The 27737-nt window shown below is 50.0% G+C and overlaps 1 protein-coding gene across 1 annotated transcript in view; it reads left to right on the forward strand.

The window, feature by feature from the left end:
* Positions 1 to 7897: 7897 nt before the first annotated feature.
* Positions 7898 to 27737, forward strand: part of CACTIN (cactin, spliceosome C complex subunit) — a 21382-nt gene continuing 1542 nt past the window's right edge. Inside the window, exons 1-9 of the mRNA XM_044453470.1 lie at positions 7898 to 8032; positions 10287 to 10767; positions 12575 to 12670; positions 17685 to 17830; positions 18474 to 18636; positions 19864 to 19978; positions 20564 to 20756; positions 21756 to 21890; positions 26648 to 26919. Coding sequence (XP_044309405.1) covers positions 7920 to 8032; positions 10287 to 10767; positions 12575 to 12670; positions 17685 to 17830; positions 18474 to 18636; positions 19864 to 19978; positions 20564 to 20756; positions 21756 to 21890; positions 26648 to 26919 — 1714 coding nt within the window. The 5' untranslated portion in view covers positions 7898 to 7919. The remainder of the gene's footprint in view (positions 8033 to 10286; positions 10768 to 12574; positions 12671 to 17684; positions 17831 to 18473; positions 18637 to 19863; positions 19979 to 20563; positions 20757 to 21755; positions 21891 to 26647; positions 26920 to 27737) is intronic.

The following is a 27737-nucleotide window of genomic DNA, read 5'->3' on the forward strand; positions in this document are numbered from 1 at the left end:
GATCCCACTCCCCAGAAGCCGATTGTAGTTCTGGTAGGCAGTAGTCCCCTGCCCCCCCCCCCCGGGAAGGGAGGAAAAGGACAGGCAGCCTCCCCTTGTGATTGAGCCATTCAGTACTACTGATCTCTATAACATGCAAAAGCAAAATCCCTCCTTCTTGGAGGATACTGACAAATAATCAGGTTGTTCCAAAAGGTTGCCTGAACTCACCAGCCTAACTGGTGAGCACCCAGCTCTTGATGGAGACCTGCCTGACAAGAGACGAGAGGAGAGGAGAGCTGCGTTCAGCCCTGCCCTGCCCACTGGAAGGAACTGGGTGGACGACACAGCCGTGTTCAGCCTGATTTATTTATTTTATGTATTTGCAATATTTTTACCCTGTCCTATACAAACGTTCCACGATGGCTTACAACATAAATAAATCATAACAATAAATAACCCGGGTGGGGGGCTAAGATGGATGTGGGGGCATCTCATGCAGCACCTCAGATCCTAGGATGTGGGGGAAATGGAATTTAAAACCCTCACGACAGTCTTATGAGATTGCCCTGCTGCCGAACCCAAGCCTCTCCTTCCATCCAGTTTCTGGCGTCAGTCCAGCAAGCTTCTTGCCGGTCCCAAAGAATCCAAACCAGATTGCCTTGAAGCCAGTCAGTGTACTGAATTTAGCCATAAGCCATTAAAAATTAACAAGGTAAAACACTGAATTAGCAAATAAAACCAGAAATCAAACATGTTTAACAAATAAAACCAGAAATCAAACATATTAAAACATAATACTAAAAGACAGACCAGGTGTGATTCAAGGCAGTGTCCCCTTTAAAAGCTCCCTAGCTCTTATCTTTTTAGCTGTGAGAGCGAAAAGAGGAGCGAGAGCAGACACATTCGCATCAGCGACGGACACGAACACGAGCTTGAGTAGGCATTGAAGGTGGGTAGTGTACTAGTCAAAAAGTTTTCCTAGGTTCACAATATAACAAGCAATGAGGAATAGAATGCAAGAACTCCTCTGCTTCAGATGATCCACAGATGCAGACATACTGTGCCTCTGGAGTACAGAAATAACGACCAATTGGTAAGGCTGTATACACGGTTTGGAAAGGACCTGGGTGGTCCGGCAGGTAAAGGCAGCACGGGGGAGACCTGATGGACACCCCTCTCAAGGAACCTGATTTCTCCCTCTGTGTAGATGGCCTAGCTTCATTTGAAACAGCCAGCAGTTCAACAGGTGTGCTGTAGTCACCTGAAACGGGACAGCGTGCGCAGAGAAGCTACCAACCAGCTTGTCTGCGCAAGCAGCCCACCGGATCACCTTGACTCTGGACCGGGCGATGGCTACCAGGAGGATAAATAGAGCCACAGCACCCAGGTATGTCTTCATGCACACCCCTGCTTCCCTGTGGAACGAGAGGGGCTTCGTCGCATCCCGAGGGCAGAATACCTGCAATGGGGCCAGAGCCCGCCTTGCTCGAGGTGCTGCAGCTCCCCACAGAGGCTGCAGCCGCGCATTCATTTAAAGCATTTTTATCCCGTCCTCTGCAATAAGACGTCTCAGGAAGGCTTACAAAACTTAAAATCAACAACAATGATAAAAGTACACCCGGTTATAGCGTTAAAACAATAAATAGCAAAGAAATGAATAAGTCGCATTCATAAATAAAACAAACAAATAAATAAATAAATAATGGCGCGGTCGTTAACTTAAACATCTAAAATCCCCAATTCTTAAAATGACAGTTCAATAAAAAGGAAAATGCCCAGATCCCAAGCATAGGTGGTGCCACCAAATGGCTGATACGGCTTCCAAAAAACAGCGAGGGGGAGGGGGATTGAGCCCACTCCCACTGCCAACTCACAGCTCACGCCTGCCCCCCGTGGCCCCAGGGGGTCCCTGTTGTGCCTCTAGGATGCTGAGGTGACCCAGGAGTGCCAAGCGATGAAGAAGGATGGGAGGAAACCAGGGAGCTTTTCACATGCTCTATTGTCACTAGGCGACTTTACCCAGAAGCCCACTGGAGTGTCCAAACCTGGTTATCATGTCAGAATATCTGCCCCCGTGGGAGGAAGGCTATTGTCTCAGTTCCCATTCCCGAGGATTTGGCAGAGTCCCCCTGGGCGGAGGTCTATCTTACCAGAAGTTACACGGCCCGAGAGGTTGCAAAGAAGCTCCTCAGTGAAGTCATGCCCTGGTACCAACTCCCTCAGAAATTTTCTATGGATCAAGGGAGTCCCTTTACCCCTCAAGTGGGTGGGGGCATTGGGTGGGGCCCTAGGGATCCAGTGGATACACCATGGAGACCTGAGTCCTCTGGGCGAGTAGAAAGCGTGAACTGGACCTCGAAATCCATCTTAACAAAACTATGCACTGGGACCTGCCTTAAGTCGCCTCAGGAGTTACTGATAGTCCAGTCCCAGGTAAGATGCATGCCCCAAAGGGGACTAAAGCTCTCACCTTTTGCTCTTTGGCTTCCCCTCTTGTTTGTCAGAGAATGCCTTTGAATATGAGCACAGGAAAGTCCTTCCAATGGGAACGTGTTGCAGCTCTCCAGCCTGTTTTATCTTCCTTGCATAGGTGTGCAACACCGATTCATTCATTTCAGCCAGGTGACAAGGTCTTGATCAAGCGCTTGACGGAAAAGTGGACGGGACCATATACCGTGGTCTTTACAACCCACACTTCAATCAAAGTCGAAGGACAAGGCAGGTGGACCCACCACAGACGGGTAAGGGTATTCAACCCACCTGCAACCCAGGAACCAGACTCCCGCACCGACGAGAGACCCGGCCCGTCAGGGGTGGCCCCTGCTAGAGAGAACACAGACCCGAGGGACAAGAACTGGACCGTCACCCCGCTGGATGGACTAAAGCTTTTGTTCAGGCATAAGCAAGAATCATGAATGCCTGTGTGGTCTTCATATTTGTGCTCACATCCCTTGCTGGTGTTAGGCCCGTCCCCGTCCCCGTGTTGAAGCCCCTGGAGGAAAATAAAAATGCTACCCTGGGGGAATCCAATGCCCTTAATCTTAGCCCTTCCAGGATCTGCCCAGGACCCCCCCGGGGGGGCCCCTCTTGGCCCTGGAAAGTCTGTATGGGCCTGTGGGACTCATGTGCCTGGTGCTCCACCGACCCCTCCTCTCCTAAGTTTGATGTGGGGTGGAGCTCCAATGGGTCCCTCCGTAAATGGCAGGCTGGAGCACAGTGCAGGGCCCGGTTCATCTCCTGCAGTAAGACATCCACTTCCACCTACATGGTGAGGCTTAGCCGCTCCTGCACCTGCATCATCCTGGCAGGCAACTGGGGGAACAGGCATCCCCAGATGCTCGTCCTCTGTTCCAACTTCACCAGCCCCTGGTTCCCATGCCCTAATGCTACAGTGGGGTCAAACAGCAGCTTGAGCACGCAGCAGCAGTGCTCAGAAACAGAGCTGAGAAGCAGGAGGATATGGTGCTGTTGGTACCTGGAGTATGAACCTGGCATCTGCTTTGAAAACGGGGCGTGGAAATTCCCAGGGGGAAAGCTGCCCTTCGGAGCCTATGACCCCTACAGCATTAAACACAGGGAGCTGTGTGAAGGCAGGACCTCGCTGGCCGCGAAAGGACACTCCTGCGAGGGGGTGTGGACCTGTTTCTACTCTGTCCTCCCCCAGAACTGGACAGGGAAAGGCCATCCTGCCCTCTTACAATCCCACGTCTCCCTCCTCGGTCGGGAAGCTATAACCATCCAGAAAAGGGTAGCACAAGCAGAGGCTGGGAGGGAGAGAGCTCGGGATGAAACACTGATAGCTTCTGGAGGATGCCAGGGGCGGGGAAAGGAGGAGCGGCCACCCGAAGGAGGTCTGCAGACCTATGGGCCAGCCAACTGGTATGGGGGCTTTTTCAGCGACACTCTGCCCCGTGGGCATCAGACTAATCAGATTCTCAGGCCATCCGCCCCTTATGGGGGCTTTTTCAGCCGCACTCGGCCCCGTGGGCATCAGACTAAACGGATGCTCAGGCCATCCACCCTTTATGGGGGCTTTTTCAGAAGCACTTGGCCCCGTGGGTATCTGAATAATCGGATGCTCAAGCTGCTGGCCGTGGTAGACATCTTGACTGAGAAGACTGCCCAGGCTCTGGGATTGGCAGCCGATCAGCAAACCCAGCTCCGGGTGGCCATACGGCGCGTAGCCCTAGATTTTCTGGTAGCAGAGGAGAGGAGCGTGTGTCAGAAGTACAGCTGGACAGACTGCTGCCTTGGGATAGATGAGCGTCGGGAAATTATACAGGGACTAGCAGATCACCTGGGGAAGATTGTGGATGACTTAGTGAGGGCCAAGAAAGGACCCTATTTTGATGGGCTCGCCAGTCAACTGGAGTGCCTTAAAAGGAGGGTCTTCATCTTCTGCTTGGTTATGCAGGCCCTGTGCCACCTCGCCTGGTTGGTGGCCTATATCGTAGTCCTGCGACAAAAGACCAGAAAAACAGCCGCAAATAAAGTTACTAACAGGCAGGTGCAGTCTCACTCTATCCCCATTCCTACCAGTGAGCCTGGAGCCGGCAGTCCTCAGCCCCCCTCTGCTCAGCTGGACGGCTGTCCCCTCCATGGAGCAATACTGTTAAGTGCCTTTGTTCTGTCACCTGCAGATGCTGCTGGTAACTTTCACTATGTTCGAAGGCGCCGCTGGACCTTGTAGATTTCAACACACTGGAAATACTGTCTCTTTTCTAATTCTGTGTGCTTCTGTGCTGAAATCGCATTCAAAGGCCCAGTGAGTGCCTTCCCCGTCTGTCATGGTAGACCTAATCCCACCTTTGCTTTGTGTTGCTCGCCTGAGGGAACACAGGACCGAAATGAGATCCTGAAAGACCTGAAAGGGGGGATTTCTTAGAAAAGCCAGCCATCTGCTTGTTTTCTGCAACTTGCACGGGCGCTGTACACAGACTGTTTCTGTGGCCCAGTGGATCATAGCCTTGGCCAGATTGTGGACCATAGGCCTCTGGGTAGCTGTCACCATTGTTACGAGGTTGCTCAGAACAGCTCTGTGTGTTTAAACCTATACATCAATTAATCACTGAAAGCTTAAATGTCTAAGGTCACGGATTAGTTAATGAATTAGATATTAAATCACCTAGATACCCAGAAGGTAATACCTAGCAAAACTGCAAATGTCAAGGATACATGGCTGACAGAAAACCTTCTCTAATTCCAACTACAAGCTAGGTCAGAGGGACATCTAGCAAGATACCAAATGTCACAAGACACAATTCTCGGAATATACCTGCAAAACACCTAGCCATAAAAACCCACCAATGAATGCACAGGTGTGTGGGAAGCCAGGATTTACTGAACTGGAACTGGAGAACACCTGAACATCTGTGGTCCAACCTGCTTACCAATCTGTACTGTATAAAGACTATGCCTGATCTTTTGCTTTTTGTCAGCTTTGCTCTGGGGTATGACTTACACTGTTGATTGTATTACACACAAAATAAATGTTTGAAGCATCTGCTGTGTTGCTTCTCTTTTCCTGATAATTGAGACCCTCGGGACTGGGGTGGGGGTGTGGGGGGGAGACCAAAGACCAGGCCTTTCATGCATCACCATCTGATTTCATAACATTCTGCAGAACAGAACAGAACAGAACAGAACAGAACACTTGGTGTTTGAATTTTGTGTTTTTAAACTCCTCCAAAGCACTGCATAAATAAAACAAAGTTCATTTCTTCCTTTATTTGAAGCCCACTGAAGAAGAATTTGCTATACATTTAAAGCAAAATGATAAAATGAGCATCTCTAACTAAGGATGTGTCCAGCTGCCCAACCCCTGGCCATTGCGTGCTTTAAAAATGAGACTGTTGCAACGAGCCGAGTCCTGTTGCTGGAAATGCCAATGCCAGGCCCATCTGCTCTCTCCAGACTGTTTGCTGCCCTGAGCAGCTATTTGGGAGTGTTCTAAGCTGTAGGGCCCTGGATTCACCTCAAAGTTCAGCCCAAGCTGCATCTTCTATTCTGATGCTTTTAGCAGGCTGGTTAATACCCATAAGACTTGATATTTTCTGCCTCCTGGTATAAACATCCTCCACCAGGAGGCAGGATGTGGACAGAATCAAAAGTGACCTGGAATTCTTTTGGCTTTCCACAAGACGGCATTGGCAGTTCCCCGTCCGCACTCGGCATGCAATGGGACCCCTGGGAGGAGGAAACCGTGACAAACTTCAGCACTAGAAATAGCAACAGAAATGTCTCCATCTGAAGCTCTGGATGTACCCGCAAAAGATGATTGCGAAGTCAGAAGTGCTGGCATGTGACTGGTATTTCAGTTTTGACAGACATGGAGTCTGTCTCCAGCTAAAAAAGGTATTTCTGGGCATTGCATTCTGGATGGAAACTTTTCTTTTTCTTTTTTTGCATTCCTGCCCATTGAAGAAGACTTGTTGACACATAACAACAACTTTGAACAGTGGTTTTTTAAATTGCATCAACTGACTGCCACAGAACTGTCTCTGTGGTGCAGAAAGTTGTAGAATACACAGAAAAAGCTGTATATTGATTTCCAAACAGGAAGAGCTGAATTATTCTTTATGTACAAAGAGGAATTGTGTGACTTTTTAAAAAGAAATCCAGCATGAAAATTAATGTGTCTCTTGGGTGCCCATTTCTCCCAACAGACACATTTTAATGAATGTTTGCCTAAGATAAAGCTTTTGCGAGCAATTTTCTCTTATGTAATCCTTTTAAAATGCATTTCCTCTCTCACACACATACTTTTGTGGATGCCTTCTCCCAGCATGCGCATTCTTGTCAGAATTTTTGTTCAGGGGAATGTGTCTCAAAATTCTGACAAGCACAAAACTTGCTCTGGTGCACTCATGGATTCACGAAGTGTGAATCTTGTAGGTTCTCAGCTGAATGGGGACTGAAGGTGGCATGAAACTTGTCTTGGGAACTAAAACGGAAAACCGGCTTATGTTTACATAGATGCTGCCTATGAAGCCCATGTGAGCAAACTCCTTCTTTCACCACCAGGTGGCGGGAAAGGACTTTACAAAGGATTCCCAAAGCTGCTAGCAAAAGCTGCCTATCTTTGATTCCGAGGGTTCAAAAAACTGCAAAAGACATCAAACCGCAAAAGAATTGCATGTGGGAATGTCTGTGTACGGATGAGAAGCAGAGGAGCAGCCCCTCTTCCTGCTCACGTGCTCTCTCTCACGGGTTGAAGTGACAGGGAGTGACTTAAATAGCCCTGCAGTGTAGGCCACTGTTAATACATTGTTTCATTTCTGTACTGCTTCACAGCTGAATCAGATCTCCCTGGGCAGTATATTTAGAGGCATAAATTTAAGCACACCACTATTGGTTTTCAGATAAAGTGTGGAACTGGGCAGTAACTCCGAGTACCTTTGACTCTGATATTTTTTATTAAGTTTGAAGTTCATAGTCCATTAGTCCCATATCGCCGGCGGGGGCGCAATTAGGGTACAGAGGTGCTTCTGCCAGCCCTCCAGTGTAGTCCACTGTTAATATTAGAAAGTTTGAGGCAGCGGGAGGAAATTATGGCCAAGCCACGGTCGATGAACTCAGTCCATTACTTGCTTCCTGTAAGTATGGGGAGCATTGGGTGCAACAGCCCTGCAGTGTGGGCCTGCCTTGGCAGCACCTCGTGGAGGGGAACGGATGGAGCGAGAGCAGCGAGTGAGGTGTCTAACTCGTCGCCTGAAAAGCGGCCAATTTCTCCCTTTCCACGAGCAGCAAGATTAAATATTCCTCCCCCCGCCCCACGGCCCCTGGAGAGGAGAGAGGTCGGCGTGGGAGCAAAAGACCCCACCCCATTTTTAATCAGGCGCGGAAAGGGCAGCCTCAGTCTGAACGCGGCGGGGAAGGACCTACATGCCTTCCCTATGGGAGGCCGGAAGTAAGGCCGTGGTGGGCCTCGGGCGGCCATGGGCTCCCGGTCCCGCTCCCCGTCCCCCTCCCGGGAACGGCGTCGGAGGAGAAAACGTTCCGGATCCGAGGAGAGAACGAGTCGGAGGAGGAGAAGGGAGCGGGAGGGCAGGTATGGCGAAGACGCGTGAGGGGGGGGGGAGAGAAGGGCTGGAACCATAGAGGGCCCTGGGTAGAGCGGCGCCCTTTGGGAGGTCTTTCCCGGGAAAAGGCGTGCTTCGGGTCGGCCTCTTGTGCAGGAGCCCCATGACCCGCTGGCTCTGCGCGCAGGCGAAAGCTGGAGCGGGGTTAAAGTGGCAATAGCTGGGAGGCCTGATCACGTGCGGAGAACGGATTTTTCTCCCAACCGTGCTCCCTTCACACGTGCCCCGTCGTTAGGCGTGGAAATGGGGTTCGTGTATTTTTGTACTTAAACAGCTTCCTAATAACTTTCAGCAATATGCTGGAGATACTGGGCGTTGTGGTGCAACGCATCTGGAAAGGCTTTGAGAAGGGCTATAGAAGAAGGGCAAAACGTGGCACTACGTAGGGTTTCATGCACAGTTCCAGCATTCTTTTGTATCCGGGTTTGTACGGAGTCTTTCTGGAGAACGCAAGGCCTAAGCAGCCCATATCTTGAAGTTCGTGCTCTGCCTGATCTTAGGGGTATACTTGGTTCTGGTAAATTGCAACAGATCAAATGTTTCCAGTAGGGCTTACTTCAAAATAAAACATGTAATACATAGAATCCTGCCACAATTGCAATAGATTTCTAATAGTTTTTAATAGTTCTACAGGAATTTAGATGGGAATAAATTTTCTGGAGGCCTGGTAAGCACAATCTGTGGTGATTTATTTATTTATTTATTTAAAAATATTTATATCCCAACCTATATGCAAAACTTCTCAGGACAGCTTACAGAAACCAAAACAATAATCAAAGCAACAAGTAACAACAATTAAGAATATGCATGAAACCAACAGAAACGTATTACCAGTAAGGACAAAGTCAAAAATAAAAACAAAGTGCGACTGTGAATAATTAAAAGCCAATTAAATGTCCTAGTTTTTAAAATGGCTGGCAAATACAGTGGTACCTTGGCTCATGAACTTAATCTGTTCCAGGACTCTGGTTGTGACCCAAATTGGTCGTGACCCAAGTTAAATTTCCCCAGAAGGTTCAATGTAAATGAGATTAATCTGTTCTATAACTATTTTTTTTAATTCAGAAAAATGTGAAGCAAAGTGACAAAGAACAACAAAGATTGTGACCATCTCCCCCCCACACCCTGAGCACGAGCGTGGCCATCTCCCCACCCCCGCAGCACGACCGTGATCACGCTCGTCATCCCTGCACACGCCTGTTGTCCCGGTGCGCTGGTGGGGGTGGGAGACAGGTGCGATTGTGCTGTGGGGGTAGATGGTCGAGATTGTGGTTGTGTTCGTGCCCACTGGGGTGGCGCAGGGGAGATGGCCGTGATCACAGTCGCCACTCAATGCAGAGTTCGTGACCTGAGTCAAAATTTATGAAATTTTCATTCACGACCCAATTTGGTTGTGAAATGAGGCATTTGTGAGTCGAGATACCGCTGTAAAAAGGTTTTCACCTGGTGCCAAAAGGAATATAAAGTCAGTACCAGGCAAACCTCTGAGGAGCACTTTCCAGAGTCTGGGTACCACTGCAGAGAAAGCCCTCCTCCGGGTAGAGACCATCTTCTGAAATGTGTCCAGATAATCCAATTAATCCAAGAGTGCTTAGCGTTGTCCCACCATGACCTGCTCTAACACCTTGTCCAAAAATAGAATATTGGCCACCGGTCTAAAGTTGGCAGCCATCTCTAGGTCCAGGGACGCCTTCTTCAGGACAGGCCGGATCACTGCCTCCTTCAAGGAGGAAGGGACCCGGCCCTCCCTGAGTGAGGCGTTGATGACCTCCTGGACTCAGGTACCAATCCCCAATCTGGCTCTAGTAAGCAGCCACCAAGGGCAAGGGTCAAGGGAACAGGTGGTAGGGCACACCATTTTGAGCACCTTGTCTACATCCTCAAGCTGCAACAACTGAAAGTCATCCAACAACGATGGATAGCGCTCTGGACGCCTCCCATACTGGAGCCTATCAGCTGTGGAGTCCAGCTCGTGGAGAATCTGAGCGATTTTCTCCTTGAAGTGCTGGGCAAAGTTATCACAGCAGGCTACTGCTGGTGTCACCAGATTTTTTGGACCGGAAAAGCTCCACTGGGCAGCACTGTGAGGAGGCAATAGAAGCCGGGAAGAGTTGTTTTTGTGATGGGCAGGTCCTGTGAGAAGCACATTGGTGAATGTGTGTTCTGCTGATCTCTTGAGTCCCGTTCCTAGGCTGATCTGTATACTGAAATCTTTTTCCCCAGCTCTGAGGAAGAGAGCCAAAGATGTCAGAAAAGGAAAGAAAAAAGTGGGGAACGTCACCACAAGAAGCACAAGAAATGTTCCCAGGACCGCTTTCCCTCTTCAGATTCTTCCCCAGAAAAACGAGGCCACAACAGCGCATGGAGGAGGAAGAGAAGCCGGAAGCGTTCTGAGTCCAAGTCATCTGTTTCCTTGGAGATGTCGTCCTCGCCCTCCCAGTCACAGAGCTCCAGGGAGGACCTGGACGGGCAGCTCAGCCTCCAGGAGCGCCTGAGGCAGAAGGAAGAGAAGAAACAGCAGCGGGAGCTGATGAAGGCGCTCGAGACACCTGAAGAGAAACGGGCCCGCCGCCTGGCCAAGAAGGAGGCCAAGGAACGGAAGAAGCGGGAGAAGATGGGGTGGGGGGAAGAGTATATGGGTTACACCAACACTGACAATCCCTTTGGAGACAACAACCTGCTGGGCGCTTTCATTTGGAGCAAGGTGAGTCCGGAAGAGAGCTAATTTCAGGAACTAGATGCTGTGGCGCTCACAAAACATGCCTTTCTCTGTAGGTGGACTAGCAAGACTGAAAGAAAACTAACTTTTTTATTTATTTACATGTATTTATAAGCTGCCTATAATTGCCGAGGCCTTCCTAGGTGGCTTACAATGTACAACATACCAGCAGAATAAAAACACATTAAAAGCCAATTGAAACATAATAAGTTAACTATAAAAACAATTAAAAAGGACCACAGCGTACAGGCTAAACATTAGAAAATTTCCTAAAATGATATGTCTTCTCCTGGTGCTGAAAGGAAAATAGAGATGGCGCCAGGCGGATTTCCCTGGGGAGGGAGTTCCAGAGATGGGGGGCAGCAGCGGAAAAGGTCCTGCGCCTGGTTGCCCCCCTTCTCATCTCCCCAAGGGCTTGTGGTTCTCACAGAAGGGCCTCCTGGGCTGATCTAAGGGGGTGGGCAGGTATATATGGGTGCAGATGGTCCTTTAAGTAGCCGGGCCCCAAGCCATTTAGGGCTTTCTATGACAGTACAAGCACCTTGAATTGGGCCTGGGCCACAACCGGTAACCAGAGAAGTTCTTTCAGCACTGGCGTTTATGGGCTGCTCTGGCAGGACCAGTTACCAGCCGAGCAGCCCAGTTCCGCACCAGTTGCAATTGCTGAACCTTGACCAGGGAGCTCCGGAAGCTCCTTTGATGCCTCTTTCTCTGCAGGATACCCGGTGCAGCCTTGGCACGGGGTGGTCAACGTGGCACTGGGTGAGCTGCAATGCTGAAGCCCTTCCAATCCAGAGCGGGGAGCAGAGAGGCTACAAAAACCTGATATTCCTGCTGCTTCTGGCATGCCTGTACCTTCAGGAGCTAAAAGCAGGCTCAGCTTTAGATCCTTCTTTCCCGTGAACATTTCCTCTTGTCTGTCTACTCTTACTCCAGCCAGGCTGCAGTGCAGCATGGGAGATACCTTGCGAAGCTTAGTATGGCTTCCTTCTGAGCTGATGTGCATAAGATTGCACTGTAAACCCACACTGAAGTTCAGTTTCTTTATTACTATTTATTATTTATTTAAAACATTTTTATCCCATCCTTTGCACAGCCTCAGGATGGCTTACCACAGCTACTTGTCATTAATATTACATAATATTAATTACATATTACTGCAATTGCATCATTAATGGAACTATTAGATCTTTGATCTTGCTTTTATGGGAAACTATAAGGGTATAGCTGCCTGTGAACTTGAAATTCCAGTCCTTTGAACAGCAGTATCTGCTTCTGCTGATCCTTCACAACGACATCCAATTCCATCCCAGTAAAAACAACCTGAGTTAAATTTCAGATGGACATCATCCTGCTCAGTCCCAGCCACAAACTCAGTTGTGCTCACACGATATTTGATGTGGCATGACTCATTCTGTGCAAAACTTCATCTGCTTTAGTGTGAAGCTGACAAGGTTTTGGCCTGCATATCTTTCTAGAATGCAGGTTTAAAACGCAAAGTGTGTCTATTTTCTAAAATCTTGTATAGCACTGATTACACCTTGTAAAACTCCATTTTACAAAGCAATTAAATAACCTAATCATGGCTATTACTGCAGCCAATCATCACACATTTAATGAGGGTAACCAATATTGTATGTTAGTTTCTTTAGTTGGCTTGTAGTCCTGTGAGCTGTCAGTTTGGGGGTTTTCCTTTCTGTTTCACTTCCAGAGGATCTCTGGGCAATGCCGTGTGAATGGGAGGCTTTCCGGAGTGTGGCTCTTACTTATTTTGGGGCTTTTTTTGTTTTAGGCTCTTGAAAAGAAGGGCATTGGCCACCTGGAAGAAAAGGAGTTGAAGGACCGGAACAAGCGGATCCAGGAGGAAAACCGCCTGGAGCTGCAGAAGGTAAGAGCTGGAAAAAAGAGATGGAGTGAGGTCCGCAATCCTGGGTGTGTCGTCTTAGGCACAGCGTAATGGCAGGAGAGAGAATGGCGGTCTTGGGTGATGGTTCTTAAGGACTGCTGGCTGCATTCCAGATGAGGATTTGGAATCGGAGTGTGAGACATCCTACAGGGCAATTGTGGAGGGTGGGCGAGGTCAAGATTCTGAGATGGAGGAGGTGGAGGTAATTACTTCAAGGTGCTTCTCCGAGCCAGGCAGTTCCTGGGAATGACCAAGATGTGGAGCCAGTGGGAGGGGTCTCTGAGGAGGAGGAGGAATCCTGAGCTGCGGGCCGGTCCCTTTTGCAAGGAAGAGGGTCTAACTTTTGACTGCTTCTGGAGGAGGAACTTTGGCCAAATGGTTCAGTTGTTGAGATGTACAATGGGGAACGTCTCTGTCGATGGGCAGATGCCTTCTTTTCACGTGTTAAATGAGCACTGCTGATCCTGTGCCTCTAAACCAGGGGTCCTCAAACTTTTTAAACGGGGCCAGTTCACTGTCCCTCAGGCTGTTGCGGGGCCAAGCTATAGTTTGAAAAATTAAAATCAAAATAAATTAAAAATGATTAAAAATAAAATAAATTAAAAGGATTAAAAATAAAATAAATTAAAAGGATTAAAAATAAAATATATTAAAATGATTAAAATAAATTAAAATGATTAAAATAAATTAAAATATATTAAAATGATTAAAATAAAATAAAATGATTAAAATAAAATGCATTTAAAATTAAATTAAAATAAATTTTAAATAATTATAATTTCAAAATTAATTAAAAGGTTAAAAATGTTTGTTCTGCTCGCTCGGGCTGCAGCAGAAGCCCAAGATGCTGCCGTGCCGCCTGCTGAAAGGGAGCGCACGACCCGAGGGGGAGCCGTGAGGGCGTGCTCGCCTCCGTCGAGGCCTTCCGGGCTCCTCGCTGCCGCCCCGCTTCTGAGCCGGAGGAAGATTTCCTCACAGGCGCTCGCCCAGCTCTGGGAGGGGGGCGGGGGGGGGCTGGAGGGGCACTGCCCACCAATCTCCGCCGTGGGGAGAAGCAGGGCAGCCGCGCGACAGCAGTGCCTTGCCCTGAGAAGGCCTTGTGCAAGCCGCCGCCGTCAAGCAACTGCCCCCAGGCTCAGTGAGGCGGCCGTGGCTCGCATAATTAAAAATAAATTTTAAAAGTTACATTTTTCTCACCTTCAGTCCTTTTTTAGTGTCTTCGTCTTTCTCTTCCTCTCTTCTGTTTCCTGCTCCATATTCCCGCTCTGTATATGCATGCAGTGGGTGGCAGGGGAAAGGGGGCGGGGGGAGATCCAGCGCATGCACAGTTGAGCTTTTGCAATATTTATTTAAAGTTTTTATATGCCGTCCCCATTGCTACACAGCCTCGGGACGGCTCACATCAACAAATAAATAAAACAATACAATTACCATTAAAACTTGGAAGCACACTGGCTGCACAATTAAAACCATAAATATTAAAGATTATTAAAATACTGTTTGAATAAAATGGTCTTGGCCTGGCGCCGAAAAACAAATAACGACGGCGCCAGGCGGACCTCTCTGGGGAGTGCATTCCACAGATGGGGCGCCACCGCAGAGAAAGCCCTGCTCCGAGTACTTTGCCTCCTGATATCTTTCACGGAGGGCTCCCGGAGGAGATCATCCGCTGCCGATCTCAGGGCAAATATGGAAAAAAGCGTTCCTTTAGGTATCCAGGTCCCAAGCCGTTAAGGGCTTTATAGGTGATAACCAGCACCTTGAATTGAGCCCGGACTTCAATGGGAAGCCAGGGAAGCTGGTAGAGGACTGGAGTTATATGAGAATAACGCCCAGTCCCCGTCAGCAACCTGGCTGCTCTATTGAGATCCATCTGAAGTATCCGGACTGTCTTGAAGGGCAGTCCCACGTAGAACGCATTACAGAAATCCAACCGGGAAGCAAGCAATGCATGTGTCACTGTCACTAGGCAGTTGTCTTCCAGGTAGGGATGCAGCTGATGGATCTGCTGAAGCTGATGGAAAGTGCTCCTCGCCACTGCCGTCACCTGAGCATCCAGGGACAGCTCTGGGCCAAGGAGCACTCCCAAGCTGTGGACCCTGTCCTTTAGAGGGAGCGCTACCCCATTCAGGACAAGATCCGAGTCACCTACCCAGGAGTTCGAACCACCTACCAGCAGGACCTCCGTCTTGTCTGGATTGAGCCTCAGTTTATTGGTCCTCATCCAGCCCATTACCTCGGCCAGGCACCGGTTCAGGACAGCCACCGCCTCACCTGGATTGGTGGAAAACGAGAGGTAGAGCTGGGTATCATCAGCGTATGGATGATTCCACAGCCCAAATCTCCTGCTGACCTCTCCCGGTGGTTTCATGTAGACGTTGAAGAGCATGGGGGACAAAATGGACCCCTGTGGAACTCCATGGCATATCTGCCATGGCACAGAGCCACAGTCCCCCAGCACCACCTTCTGGAATCGGCCGTCTAGGTAGGAGCGGAACCACTGCAAAGCAGTGCCTCCAACCCCCAGTCCCGCTAGCCTATCCAGAAGGATGCCATGGTCGATGGTATCGAAAGCTGCTGAGAGGTCCAGGGGAACCAACAGAGACGCACTCCCCCTGTCCTTCTCCCTGCACAGGTCATCGTACAGGGCGACCAAGGCAGATTCAGTACTGTACCCGGGTCTGAAGCCGGACTGAAATGGGTCCAGATAATCCATTTCATCCAAGAGTGCTTGGAGTTGTCCCGCCACCACTCGCTCCAGCACCTTGCCCAGGAATGGGATGTTGGCCACTGGTCTATAATTGGTGGCCATCTCTGGATCCGGGGACGCCTTCTTCAGGACCGGCCTGACCACTGCCTCCTTTAGAGGGGCAGACACCCGGCCGTCCTTCAGAGAGGCGTTGATGACCTCCTGGATCCAGGAACCAATCCCGTCCTTGGCTTTGGTCAGCAGCCACGATGGACAGGGGTCCAGTAAACAGGTGGTGGGACGTACTTGTCCAAGCACCTTGTCCACTTCATCAGGCCACAATAACTGAAACTCATCCAACAATGTGTGACCAGACAGCAACACTGGCACCTCCCCTAAGGAATCTGAGCCATTAGTGGAGTCCAGCTCGTGACGATTCTGAGCGACTTTCTCCTTGAAGTGCTGGGCAAAGTCGTCACAGGGGGTTATTGAGGGCAGTACAGGATCTTGCTTTGGGCTTGGCTGTACCAGCCCCTGCACCACCCGAAAAAGTTCCGCTGGACGGCACTGTGAGGAGGCAATGGAAGTGGAGAAGAATTGACCACATGGCGTGTGTGCTGACTCCCTGCTCAGTTTCCACGAATGCCTGCACCTGCTGAGAGCGTTTGGACTCACTCGGAGATCATTTTCTCAGAGCTAGTCCAGGAGCTCCGAGGTGGGCCAGATAAAGAGTCCATGGCAGGCCGGATCTGGCCCGTGGGCTGTAGTCTGAGGACCCATGCTCTAAAGGGTAGGATTTCTCGGACAGGAATTCCATATCCGTGCTTCACCCGTGTTTCTGTGCTGTCGTTCACCTGAAGATCCCCAGCCTGCTTGCAGGATCTGCGCAGCACTGTTCCGTCTCACAGCTGTGCTGCCCGCTCGAACCCTGCTACTTTTGAAAAGCCTCGCAGCATCATTTCTACCTTCGGAACCCTTTTCTTTTTCCAGCAATTTGGGCTGTGTATCTAGGCATTTGTGTCCAGCTCCTCTGAATATTTTTCTAGAGCCTTAAATTTATGAAAAATGCACAAGGCGAGGATTAAAGCTTAATCCTCCAGCAGATCCAAAGCCCGTCCCTTGAGCCTCTCCCAGGACTTCCTTTTTTTGCTCCCCCATTCCCCCCCCCCCCAATGAATAGTGGCCAACCTTCCCGTGATCACCATTCAGAGGCCCTTCAGGGTGAACTTGCAGTAAGGAAAATCTGGAGCCCTCTCAGCTGCGTGTCTCAGGTCTCTCTTCTGTATGACATTGTAAGTGTCACAGTCTAATAGATCCACAGTCTATATTTGGAAAGTTTATATTTGATGGGATCTCACGGTTCACTAGCACAGGCTTCTTTTACATAACAATTTTTAGGGTGAAAAAAGGGGACACCGAAGATGGTTAACATGCTTTCGTTTCATGTGCTCAGAAGGTTGTGTTCAACTAACAACATACTATAAATTTTATGTGGGTGGGTTTGGAGCAATGTTCCAGAAAAATATGAATAGCCAGACAGATGCTGGTTTAATTAAACCATCTTAAATGGAACCCTGATCATTCCCCTGTTTATCCGAATTCTCATTTAGAATTTCAGTTTCCCAGGATCTGCAGCTTACTTGTTTGCAGTGCTGCTTAATTGCATTCAGGGGATGGTGTGTGTAAAAAATGATTCTGACCTGAAAAACATAGAAACAGAGCAAGTCAGAAGGGGCCTCCCGGGCCATCTAGTCTGACCCCCAGCTCCGCTCACGACATGCCCGCCATGTGGACGTCCAGCCTATCCTTGAACACCCGCACCGATGGGGCCTCAACCACCTCCCGTGGAAGCAGATTCCACACCCTCGGGGTCCCAACTGTCAGGAGGTGCTTCCTGGCATCCAAATGGAACCCGGTTCCCTGAGCTTTGCTCCGTTGGAGCGCGTTCTGCCTTCCTCTGCGGGGCAGAACAGGTCTCTGTGTGGGACACCCCCTCACACACCTGTATGCTGCCAGCAGATCCCCTCTGAATCTCATGAAACATGCAGCTTTTAAAAGGGCTCAGTGAAAGGGTTTTGGGTCTCCTCATTAGGTTAGATTTCTTGGATCTTCCATAAGTTATGGCTCCTCTGCGTACAGGTGTCTCTTTTCTCACACAAATTTTTGTTTCTCGGTCCTGTAACTATGCCGAATTTGTTCTGTGGGACAAGCACCGACGCGGGCTCCCAGTTCGGGCCTTTGAAGGCATCAGGCTCGGCTGCTCTGCTCGGTGCTTTGAGTGACTCTGCCCTACCTTGCGCTCGCCAGGTGAAGCAGCTGCGCCTGGAGCGGGAGCGGGAGAAGGCCATGCGGGAGCAAGAGCTGGAAATGCTGCAGCGGGAGAAGGAGGCAGAGCACTTCAAGACGTGGGAGGAGCAAGAGGACAACTTCCACCTTCAACAAGCCAAGCTGCGGTAAGAAGGGGCTGAGCTGACGGGCGGCTCACCAGCTCCCAGGGAAGCTGCAGTCCGAGTCGAGAAGTGGGGACGGGCAGGAGGTTATTCCGGTAGAGCAAGCTGAGTGGGAGGAGGGGGGAAAGTAGGACTGTTCTACCTGCCCCACGGAGATATTTATTTTCTTCTACCTGCCTCGCTCTATTTGCCCGTGTGCCCTACCTTTTCGCTTTCCCCACTCTGGGGACCGCAACTCCCAGAATTCCCATCCAGCAGGGCCGTTGACTGGGAGTTCTGGGTGGTGCAGTCCAAACGTGTCTGGAAGGTGCAAGGTTGGGGGAGGCTGTTTTAAATTGTGAGCCAATGGATAGAGAGTCTCTTGTAAGCAGGAAGCTTTTTGTTTGAGAAGTGAGGACATCCTGCTTACCTTCTGCTGAACAGCTGAGTCGGGGCAGCCCCTCCTGGGGCCCCTTCCAGGTCTCTCCCATCCCCTCCCACATGACCCTTTACCTGGAAATGCTCAGGGTTGAACCAGGGCTAGGAGCTGCGCTGTGCTCTCTTCCTTAAACCCTTCCCTCCTGGCACCACCTTCCCGTTCAGAGATGCTGTGCAGAAGCTCTTCCTGCAGCCTGACCTCTTTCCTCATATTCTCCTTTCCTGGCAGCTCCAAAATCCGGATCCGAGACGGACGAGCAAAGCCCATCGACCTGCTAGCTAAGTACATCAGCGCCGAGGATGATGACCTGGCCGTGGAGATGCACGAGCCGTACACTTTCCTGAACGGACTCACCGTCTCAGACATGGAGGATTTGCTGGAGGACATCCAGGTAGCCTGGCTGGATGGACCGACCTTCCTCCCCTTTGGGGCAGATCCACTGAAGAATCGCCTTGCCGGGGCAGGCCACAAGCATGTCCAGACCAAAAGGGTCTTCATTCATTCATTCATTCATTCACGTCCATGTCATATTTCTGCATGCTGTATTCATTAATCAATAAGCAAGAGTGAACTGAGCCCTCAGTATTTCCACCCACCACATCTCTCTCCTAGGAGCCCTGGTTCTTCCCAAAGGAGAATTGTGGACAGGCCCTCCGTCCCACCCACAAAACTCTTCATTGTGAGCAGGAGTTGAGTAGTTCCTTCGATTCATTGTTGGCATCGTCTTTTATTCCACTGATCCTCTTCTTATGATTGCCCAATAGCTGAAGCTCTCCGGGCTTTGTAAAGCGAACCTTCAAAACGAAAACCAATCCTGTTGTAAGACACAGTCAGAGCATGAAGCCATCTGTTGTACGGCTTGCAGTAAACTGGAACAGAGGTTTCCGAACTTCCTGAGGATGAGCGGTGGAGGGCATCGTCTCCCTGTCTTTTCACAAAGTGGGCTTCTTTTGCCCATCCATCTGGAACCGGTTAAAAGAATTGAGTGGAGCAGAGGTTGGAGAGCTACAGGGCAGTTTCATCTTGGCTCTTTGGCCTCCCCCACCCCCGTGCACCCCAATGCCCTCTTCCCCCTTCTCTGTGGCTTGGAGAAGTCCTGAATGCCTGGAGAAATAAACATGGCCTTCCATGGGTGCTGAAAACGCCCCAGGAATAGGGGTGCTGGGCACATCCAGAATGGGTGCAAGCCCTAACCCTTAACCCTAAACTTTCCTTAAGTGTACATCTAACGTAGACAATAAGACAATTCAAAAATGGTGGCTTGGATTTTGCACTAGCTTCACTTCCGAAGGTTTATGGAAGGGAAGCTCCCCGCCTCAGCAGTCCCTCACTCCCCCGTAAGTTCCTCTGAAAGAGTGGGGCACTTTGCTGATTAACGGGATCCTAAGTCCCCTTTCTCTTCCCCGTCACTTCGCACTTCCCTTTGATCCGATGCGACACATTTCCACACCATCTCCGCACCCCTACTGTCCCCTCTCTGTACATTGGTGAAAGGGTTAAGCATGCCATACAATTCTCGGGGATGCCTTTCTGGGGCCGGACTTCATAAGCAGGTTGCGCCTGAGATGTGTGCTGCTCCAGCAGACAGACGCTTCACCCCTCCACTTTCTCATTTCAGGTTTACATGGAGCTAGAGCAAGGGAAAAATGTGGATTTCTGGAGAGATATGACCATCATCACCGAAGATGAAATAGCCAAGCTCCGGAAGTTGGAGGCTGCTGGGAAAGGACCGGGTAGGAGGCAGGAGGGTGGGGACATTGGAAGCCGCCGTGGCCCATCCAGGCTCTGACTGGCAGCTGCTCTTGAGCAGAGCGGGGCTGGGGTTCCCCCCCACGGCAGCAGCTGGGAACGGAAGTTCAGACCTTCCCGCTGCAAAGCAGGCACGCCGTGGCCACGGCCACGGCGCTTCCCCTGCTCAGAGCGCAGCCCGCCTGTTGGGCAGCAGCAGATCAAGGGCTGATGACGGAGGGTGCCGGCACTCTCCCCTCCCTGTCTGGGGGGCATTGAGGTCAGAGCGAGCGCAACGCGGTTAGTTCACGCCGTGCAGTCTGCCCCACATCACCAGGTTCTGTGTTCAGGCGGCTGCGGAATGGATTTCCTTTCCATTTTGGGGATTCTCTGGGGCACATGCCCACACAGCTTGGCTTAAGGCTCTTCCTGCTGGCAACCAAGCCTTGGGACGACTGGGTCAGTGGGGTCAGGGGAGAACACCTGGTCTTCTGGGGGCTGAATTGGGATTCCGGGCTGAGGCTTCAGCCCTGCCCCAGCACGGCCCAGTTTCTGCTCATGGCATCTGCTTCTGCCCCTGCGCCTTGCAGGTGAGCGCCGAGAGGGGGTGAACGCTTCTGTCAGCTCTGACGTGCAGTCAGTCTTCAAGGGGAAGACATACAGCCAGCTGCAAGTCATCTACCAGGGGATCGAGGGCAAGATCCACGCCGGGGGCCCCAACCTCGACATCGGCTACTGGGAGAGCCTGCTGCAGCAGCTGAAGGCCTACATGGCCCGGGCCAGGTGGGACAGCTGCCTGGGCCGGCAGCGGCCCTTGCGGCTTCGAATGCCACACCCCTCCCCAGCTCAGGGCTCCCGGGAATACATCTATGGTGCCACGAGATTGAATTGGAATAAATTAGCGTAGTTAAAGGCCACGGAAATGTGTGGGCTAGTCCCTCGCTCATCATAGACTATGCTGTTGGAATGCTGTTGTGTTCTGGGGGCGTGGAGAAGGAGCTGGTGTGGGGGGAGACCCTTTGAAGCTCCTTCGTGGGTGCCCAGAGATGATTCCCACACTGGTTGTGAAAGCCGATCTGCCTTGGAACAGATGGAAGGGCTTTCAAGAGGAGAGCGGGACCCAGTCCTTGACCTCACAAGGAGGCAGCGGGAGAGACGGGCTGTGCAGCTGGAGGGGCTCAGTCACTCTGGTCGTCTTGTGAGAACCCCCCCCCCCAAACTGGGACCAGCAACCATACTGAAAGGGAGGGACCAATGTTTGGATTCATCTTTTTCCATGGACAGAAGCTTCTCCTTCCAGCTTTGCGAAAAGACTGTTTAGAGTTAAACTCCTTTTTGCTGTAGAGTAAAAGAATTTCATTACAAAGGGTGGGCTTGCGTCTTTGGAACTCGAGGAAGGAGGGAAAGGAAAGGTCTGTATTGACTGGACTGATTTCCTGCACATTTTTCCCTTTTGCTTTTGTCCGAGAACTGCAGGGTCAACCTGTGAGGACCAAACACGGAGTGGCGGGGAGAGGAAATTACAAACAGGGACAATACGAAGTGGCAACAGCCAGTGCCTTTTAAAGCCAGTGGCTTAACCCAACAAGAAAGCCAGTTCTTTGAGCAGTGGCAGCATGTGTTCATAGAAAACATTTGGGGTTAGACTCACCCTGTGGGGCAGGAGGAGGGGGGTGCTTGCCTCCAGCCCCATTCTCTGCGGGTGGCAGGGTCCCCCACGTGCCCCGGCTCGGCAGGAGCCGTCCTCCACGGTGCCAACCCTCTCTCTCCCACGGACTGCAGGCTGAGGGAGCGGCACCAGGACGTCCTGCGCCAGAAGCTGTACAAACTGAAGCAGGAGCAAGGCGTGGAGACGGAGCCCCTGTTCCCCATCATCAAGAAGGAGCCGCTGTCCCCCGGCGCTGGCAGCAGTCAGAGGTAGGTGCATGGGCAGGAGCCCCGGTGCCAGGTGTTTAATAAGCTTTGTCAGGTGAGTCTGCATCGTTGCCACAGGGCAGCCTGAAGGGGTGACAGAAGCACAGAAACAGCAAGTCAGAAGGGACCGCTGAGGCCATCTAGTCTGACCCCCATCTGCTGTTTCTAAGGCCATTTCATTATCCTGCTGGGGCAAAAGCAAGATTCCACCCAGGGACTCCCCGATCCCTAATGTGGTCTCCTAGTCAGTATGTTACATCAATTCCTCTGGAGTTTCTAAAAGTTGTTGCCCTGCATGCGTTTTTTTTTTTTAAGGGCCACAATTTAATTGGAACGGCTGTAAACGTTACGTCGCCATGTCTGTCCTGTGAAATGATTCTCCCTCTGTGGTTGAGACTGAAAGCTCACACATTCTCGGCACTTGCTGAAATCGCTCTTCACCCCAGCCTCATGGTGCTGTTGTGCCGAAATGCGTATGTTCCCATATAGTATTTTCTTTGTTTTATCCCTTTGAAAACTGTGCCAGGACATGTTTCATATTAGAAGCCCTGTGACAGTATTCATTGTTGCGGGACACCAATTCACACCATCCCACTCTGATGGTGTCCAGCTTCTTTGTGAATGGCTCCAGTGTGGAGATCCCCCACCTCTCTGGGCAGCTGGTCCCACTGTGGCATTGCTCTGACAGTGAGGAAGCTTCTCCTGATGTCCAGCCTGAATCTCAGTTGCCGCAACTTGACTGGATTATTCCGTGTCCTACACTCTGGCATCAGCAAGAAGAGAGCTTGACCTTCCTCTTTGCAACAGCCTTTGAGGGACTTACAGAGGGATATCAGGTGCCCCCTCAGCCTTCTCAAGGCTGAACATGCCCAGTTCTCTCAGTCTCTCTGCACAGGGCAGTGTTTCCAAGCCCTGGATCATTTTTGTTGCCCTCCTCGGGACCCTTTCTAATTTACCTGCATCTTTCTTAGATCTTGGTGCCCAGGACTGGACACAGTATTCCAGGCGAGGTCTGACTAGTGAGGAGTATTGGGGAACTACTGCATCTCGTGATCTGGAAGTAATACTTCCGTTAATGCATCCCAAAATAGCACTTGCCCTTTTGGCAGCTGCATCGCATTGTTGGTTCATGTTTAGCCTGTTGTCCACAATGACTCCAAGATCTTTTTCTTTGTCAGTTCTGTTGAGCCACATGTTCCCCATCTTGTTACCGATGCTTTTGGTTTCTTTTTCCTAGGTGGAGAACTTGGCACTTGTTCTCATTGAATCTCATTCTGTTGCCTTCAGCCCAGTGTTCAAGTTTGTCAAGTTTATCAAGATCGCCCTGGATCTTCATTCTGTCTTTGGACGTTTGCTGTTCTACCCAGTTTTGTATCATCTGCAGATTTGATTCTCTTTCCTTGTGCTTCCTCATCTCAGTCATTAATAAAGATGTTGAAGAGCACTGGGCCCAGGACTGAACCCTGTGGCACCCCAGTTTCCTCCATCCAATTTGAGAAGGTACCATTGATGAGCACTCTTTGTGTCCAATTTAGCACCCAATTTTGAATCCACCTAATAGTTTTTCCATCTAGTCCAGTTTCTGCTAATTTGCTTAGCAGAATGTCATGTGGCACTATGTCGAAAGTTTTGCTAAAATCTAGGTAGATTCTGCCCATACTGTTCCCTTTGTCCAGTTGGGAGGTTACCCAGTCAAAAAATGAGATTAAATTAGTCTGAGAGGATTTCTGTTTGATAAGCCCATGCTGGCTCCTATTAATCACTGCATTTCCTTCAAGAGGCTTGAAAATGGATTTTTAAATTAGCTCCAGAATTTTTCCAGGGATTGACGTCAGACTAACCGTCTGTAGTTCCCAGGTTCGTCCTTTTCCCCCCTTTTTGAAGACTGGGACAACATGAGCCCGTCCCCAGTGGTCTGGCGCCTCTCCCGTTTTCCAGGATTGATCAAAGATAATTGCCAGTGGTTCTGAGAGTCCCTCCGCTAGCCATTTTATGACTCTGGGCTGGCGGTGATCGGGCCCTGGAGCTTTGAAAGTGTTTCTTCCACCTAGGTATTCCTTGACCATTTGTCTGTTAATTTTGGGCTGCCATCTCTCCCTTCCAGCTCACACTTCCTCTTGATTGCAGGTTTCCTTGTGGGAGAAGACGGAAGCAAAGTAGGAATTGAGCGCCTCTGCCTTTTCTTTGTCATCGGTTATCACTCTGCCATCCACTCTAAGTAGTTGTACACCCTTTTCTTTCTCATGTCTTTTGTTCTGGGTGTATCTGAAGAAGGCTTTCTTGCTGTGCTTCGCATCCCTTGCTATTCTCAGTTCATTTCCTGCTTCAGTCTTCCTGATGCTATTCCCACAATTCCTTGCTCTTCATTTATATTCTTCTTTCGTGGTTGGTCCTGCTTCCACATCCTGTACATGTTCTTTCTTTCTTTCTGGATGTCACTGAACCACGTGGGCTTCCTCTGCTGTCTTCTGCACTTTTCTCTTGATGGAATTGTTCATAGTTGTGCTTGGAGAATCTTCTTCAAGATTTCCCACCCCTATTGGACATCTCTCCCTTTAAGGATGTGTTGCCCTGGCACTTCACTTATCATTTTTCTGAGTTTGTTAAAATTGGCTTTCTTGGAGTCCAGGATGCTTGCTTGGCTCCAGCTACCCTTTGTCTCCTTCACAATTGAGAATTCAGGTATCACACCATCACATTCCCCCAGAGTCCCCATGGTTGTTATTTTGTCCACCACCCCTTCCCTGTTAGGTAGCATTAAATCGGGGATGCTGATCCTCTCATTCCTTCCTCTACTTTCCGCTGGAGAAAGTTGTCAGCAACACATGTCAAGAATCTCTTGGTGGGGCCATGCTTGGCAGAATTTGACTCCCAGAATAAATCAGGGAAAATGAAGTCCCCCTTGATGACCACATCATTCTTGGAAATGCTGGCAAGTTGCTATTGGAAGGTTGCATCCCTTGTCCTCGTTTTGACTGGGTGGATGGTAATAGATGCCCATAACTATGTTAACTCTCTTCTTATTAGCTCCATTTAAATTTAGCCAGATGCTTTCAATGGGGCTACTAAGTTCCTCTTCTTGAATTTCTGTGCAGGATATGTGTCTCTCACATATAGTGCAATTCCCTTTTTGTCCTTTCTATTTTTCTTGAACAGGCTGTACCCATGAATTGTAGAGTTCCAGTCATGTGAGTCACCCCACCAACTTTCAGCTATTCCTACAAGATCATAATTGCCCTCGTGTACTATGACCTCAAGTTCGTGTTGCTTGTTTTCCATACTCTGGGCACTGGTGTGGAGACACTGAAGTTCATTCTTGCTGTGCCTTGGTCTTCTTTCTACGTTTTTTGGGGAGACTGGTGCTGGGCCCTGCTTGAGTTTTTTTCTCTGTTGAAATGTATAAATCTTTGTCAGGCAGTGGTTTGCCATGCTGCACTTCTCTCTCCCCTATAGATATTCTTGGTGAATAAACCCGGTGGGGTTTGTCATGTGAATTGAGGGTTGTTTTATTGAGTGCTGAAACTGGAGTGTTTTTTAGTGGGTTTAAATTATTTTAAACTTTGTGCATTAGGAATTTTATATCACATTTAATTCACTTGGCCTCTTTCAGTTTGTCATGTTGTGAAGTTCCCAACCCAAGTGCCAGGGAGCTTTGGCAGAAATGCAGGGAGGGAATGAAATGAATTGGGCAGGGGGAGATCCTCCCTGGTTTTTAGAAACTCTCTGGTGATTAATATTGCCATTGGGAAACATGGCATGTTACAGAATAACATGAACTCAAATTAAAAGAATCTGCTCTCTGCCCCAGGAGGCTTACAGTTGGGAACATCGGGGAGATGGAGAACAGCTGGAGGCATGCACATTGTACTTTTATATTTTATTTATTTATTTATTAAAACATTTCTATGCCGCCCCATTCGCCGAAGCCTCGGGGCGGCTCACAACATAAAATACAAAAATAACAATATAAAAATAATAATATAAAATAAATAACAATATAAAAGAAGTTGCCCTGGCCAGATAAATAAGCAAATATTGTTAACAATTAAAATGACGCTTAAATAAAAAGGTCTTCGCCTGGCGCCGAAAAACAAATAATGACGGCGCCAGGCGGACCTCTCTAGGGAGCGCATTGCATAGATGGGGCGCCACCGCAGAGAAAGCCCTCCTCCGAGTACCCTCCCTCCTAATTTCCTTCACGGAGGGTTCCCGGAGAAGGGCCTCTCCCGCAGATCTCAAGGGGCGGCCAGGCATATAGGGATGTAAGCGCTCGTTCGGGTAACCAGGACCCAAGCCGTTTAGGGCTTTATAGGTCATCACCAACACCTTGAATTGGGCCCGGACTTCAGTGGGAAGCCAGTGAAGCTGACGGAGGACTGGAGTCATGTGAACACAACACCCCGTCCCCGTCAGCAGCCTGGCAGCTCTATTTTGAACCAACTGAAGTATCCGGACCGTCTTCAAGGGTAGCCCCACGCAGAGCGCATTACAGAAGTCAAGGCGGGAAGTCACCAGCGTGTGTGTCACTGTCGCCAGGCAGTCGTTCTCCAGGTAGGGGTGCAGCTGATGAATATTTCGTAAGCCATCCTGAGCACTTGGTGGAAGGACGGAATATAAATGCTTCTGGTACATGAATGAATGAATCAATGTGGATTCGGCAAGCGGGGAGGGGTTGAGGTGGGCCTTGGTGCTCTGCGCTGCGCTGCCCCCTGCTGCTGGAGAAGGTGTGCAGTGCAACTTGCCCCCTTCCCTCTTGGCAGGCTGGAGCTAGAGGAGAGCACCCCAGTGCAGCCGGGTCCCCCTTCCGCCGAGTCCGCGGCTGAGCCGGAGCCTGAGGCCAAAGCCGAGGGAGATGGGGAGGCCGTGCTGATGGAGGAGGACCTCATCCAGCAAAGCCTGGATGATTACGACGCCGGCAAGTACAGCCCCCGGCTGCTGACCTCCCACGACCTGCCCTTCGACGCCCACGTGGTGGAAGCCGACGAGGACCTCCAGCGCCTGCAGCTCTCCCGGCAGCAGCTCCAGGTCACAGGTAGGAGAAGCAAGCTGGCTGCAGATGGGACCAGGTGTGGCGGTCGCTCGTGCAGCGCCAGGTCCCTTCCCCGAGGAGCTTCAGAGCTGAAAACTCAGCACAGGGGGAGCACCAGAGCAGCCCAGAACCAGGGACGCCCTCTCCCCGTTTCCCCAAAGGCCCACGATTTGGCCGTGTCCCCTGCATTTGTGCAGGTCACCCTGTTTTGGCAGGCTGAAATGGTTTAGTGACAGGTGGAGGGCGCTTAAAGCTACAAGGGGGCCGTTTTGTCCTTTGGCCCACCCCCCAAGAATTGATCTGGAAGGGAGTTCAGCCTCCAGGGTGAGGGGGAGCAGAGCCCCTGCTCTCTTAGTAGTACAAATCTTTTGCACTGGCCTAAAATCGCAGGAGGTATCCCGTTTTAACTGTGATGCATTTCCTCAATGGAAATACTTTGAATTGCCCACTCTCCCCCCGTGCACAGTTTTCATCTTGCCAATAAGAGCATCTAGGAATACTCGCATCTCTGTCTGTCTGTCTATCTAAAAATTTATTTATTTATTTAGAATTTATTTATTTAAAATATTCCATCCCATACAAAAGGAATGCTCGCATCTCTATCTATCTATCTATCTATCTATCTATCTATCTATCTATCTATCTATCTAAAATATTCCATCCCATACGAAAGGAATACTCGCATATCTATCTCTCTGTCTGTCTGTCTGTCTGTCTATCTATCTATCTAAAATACTCCATCCCATACAAAAGGAATACTCGCATCTCTATCTATCTATCTGTCTGTCTGTCTGTCTGTCTGTCTGTCTGTCTGTCTGTCT

The sequence above is a fragment of the Varanus komodoensis genome, unplaced genomic scaffold (assembly GCF_004798865.1).
Source record: "Varanus komodoensis strain SLA01 unplaced genomic scaffold, ASM479886v1 scaffold79, whole genome shotgun sequence".
Lineage (NCBI taxonomy): Eukaryota > Metazoa > Chordata > Lepidosauria > Squamata > Varanidae > Varanus > Varanus komodoensis.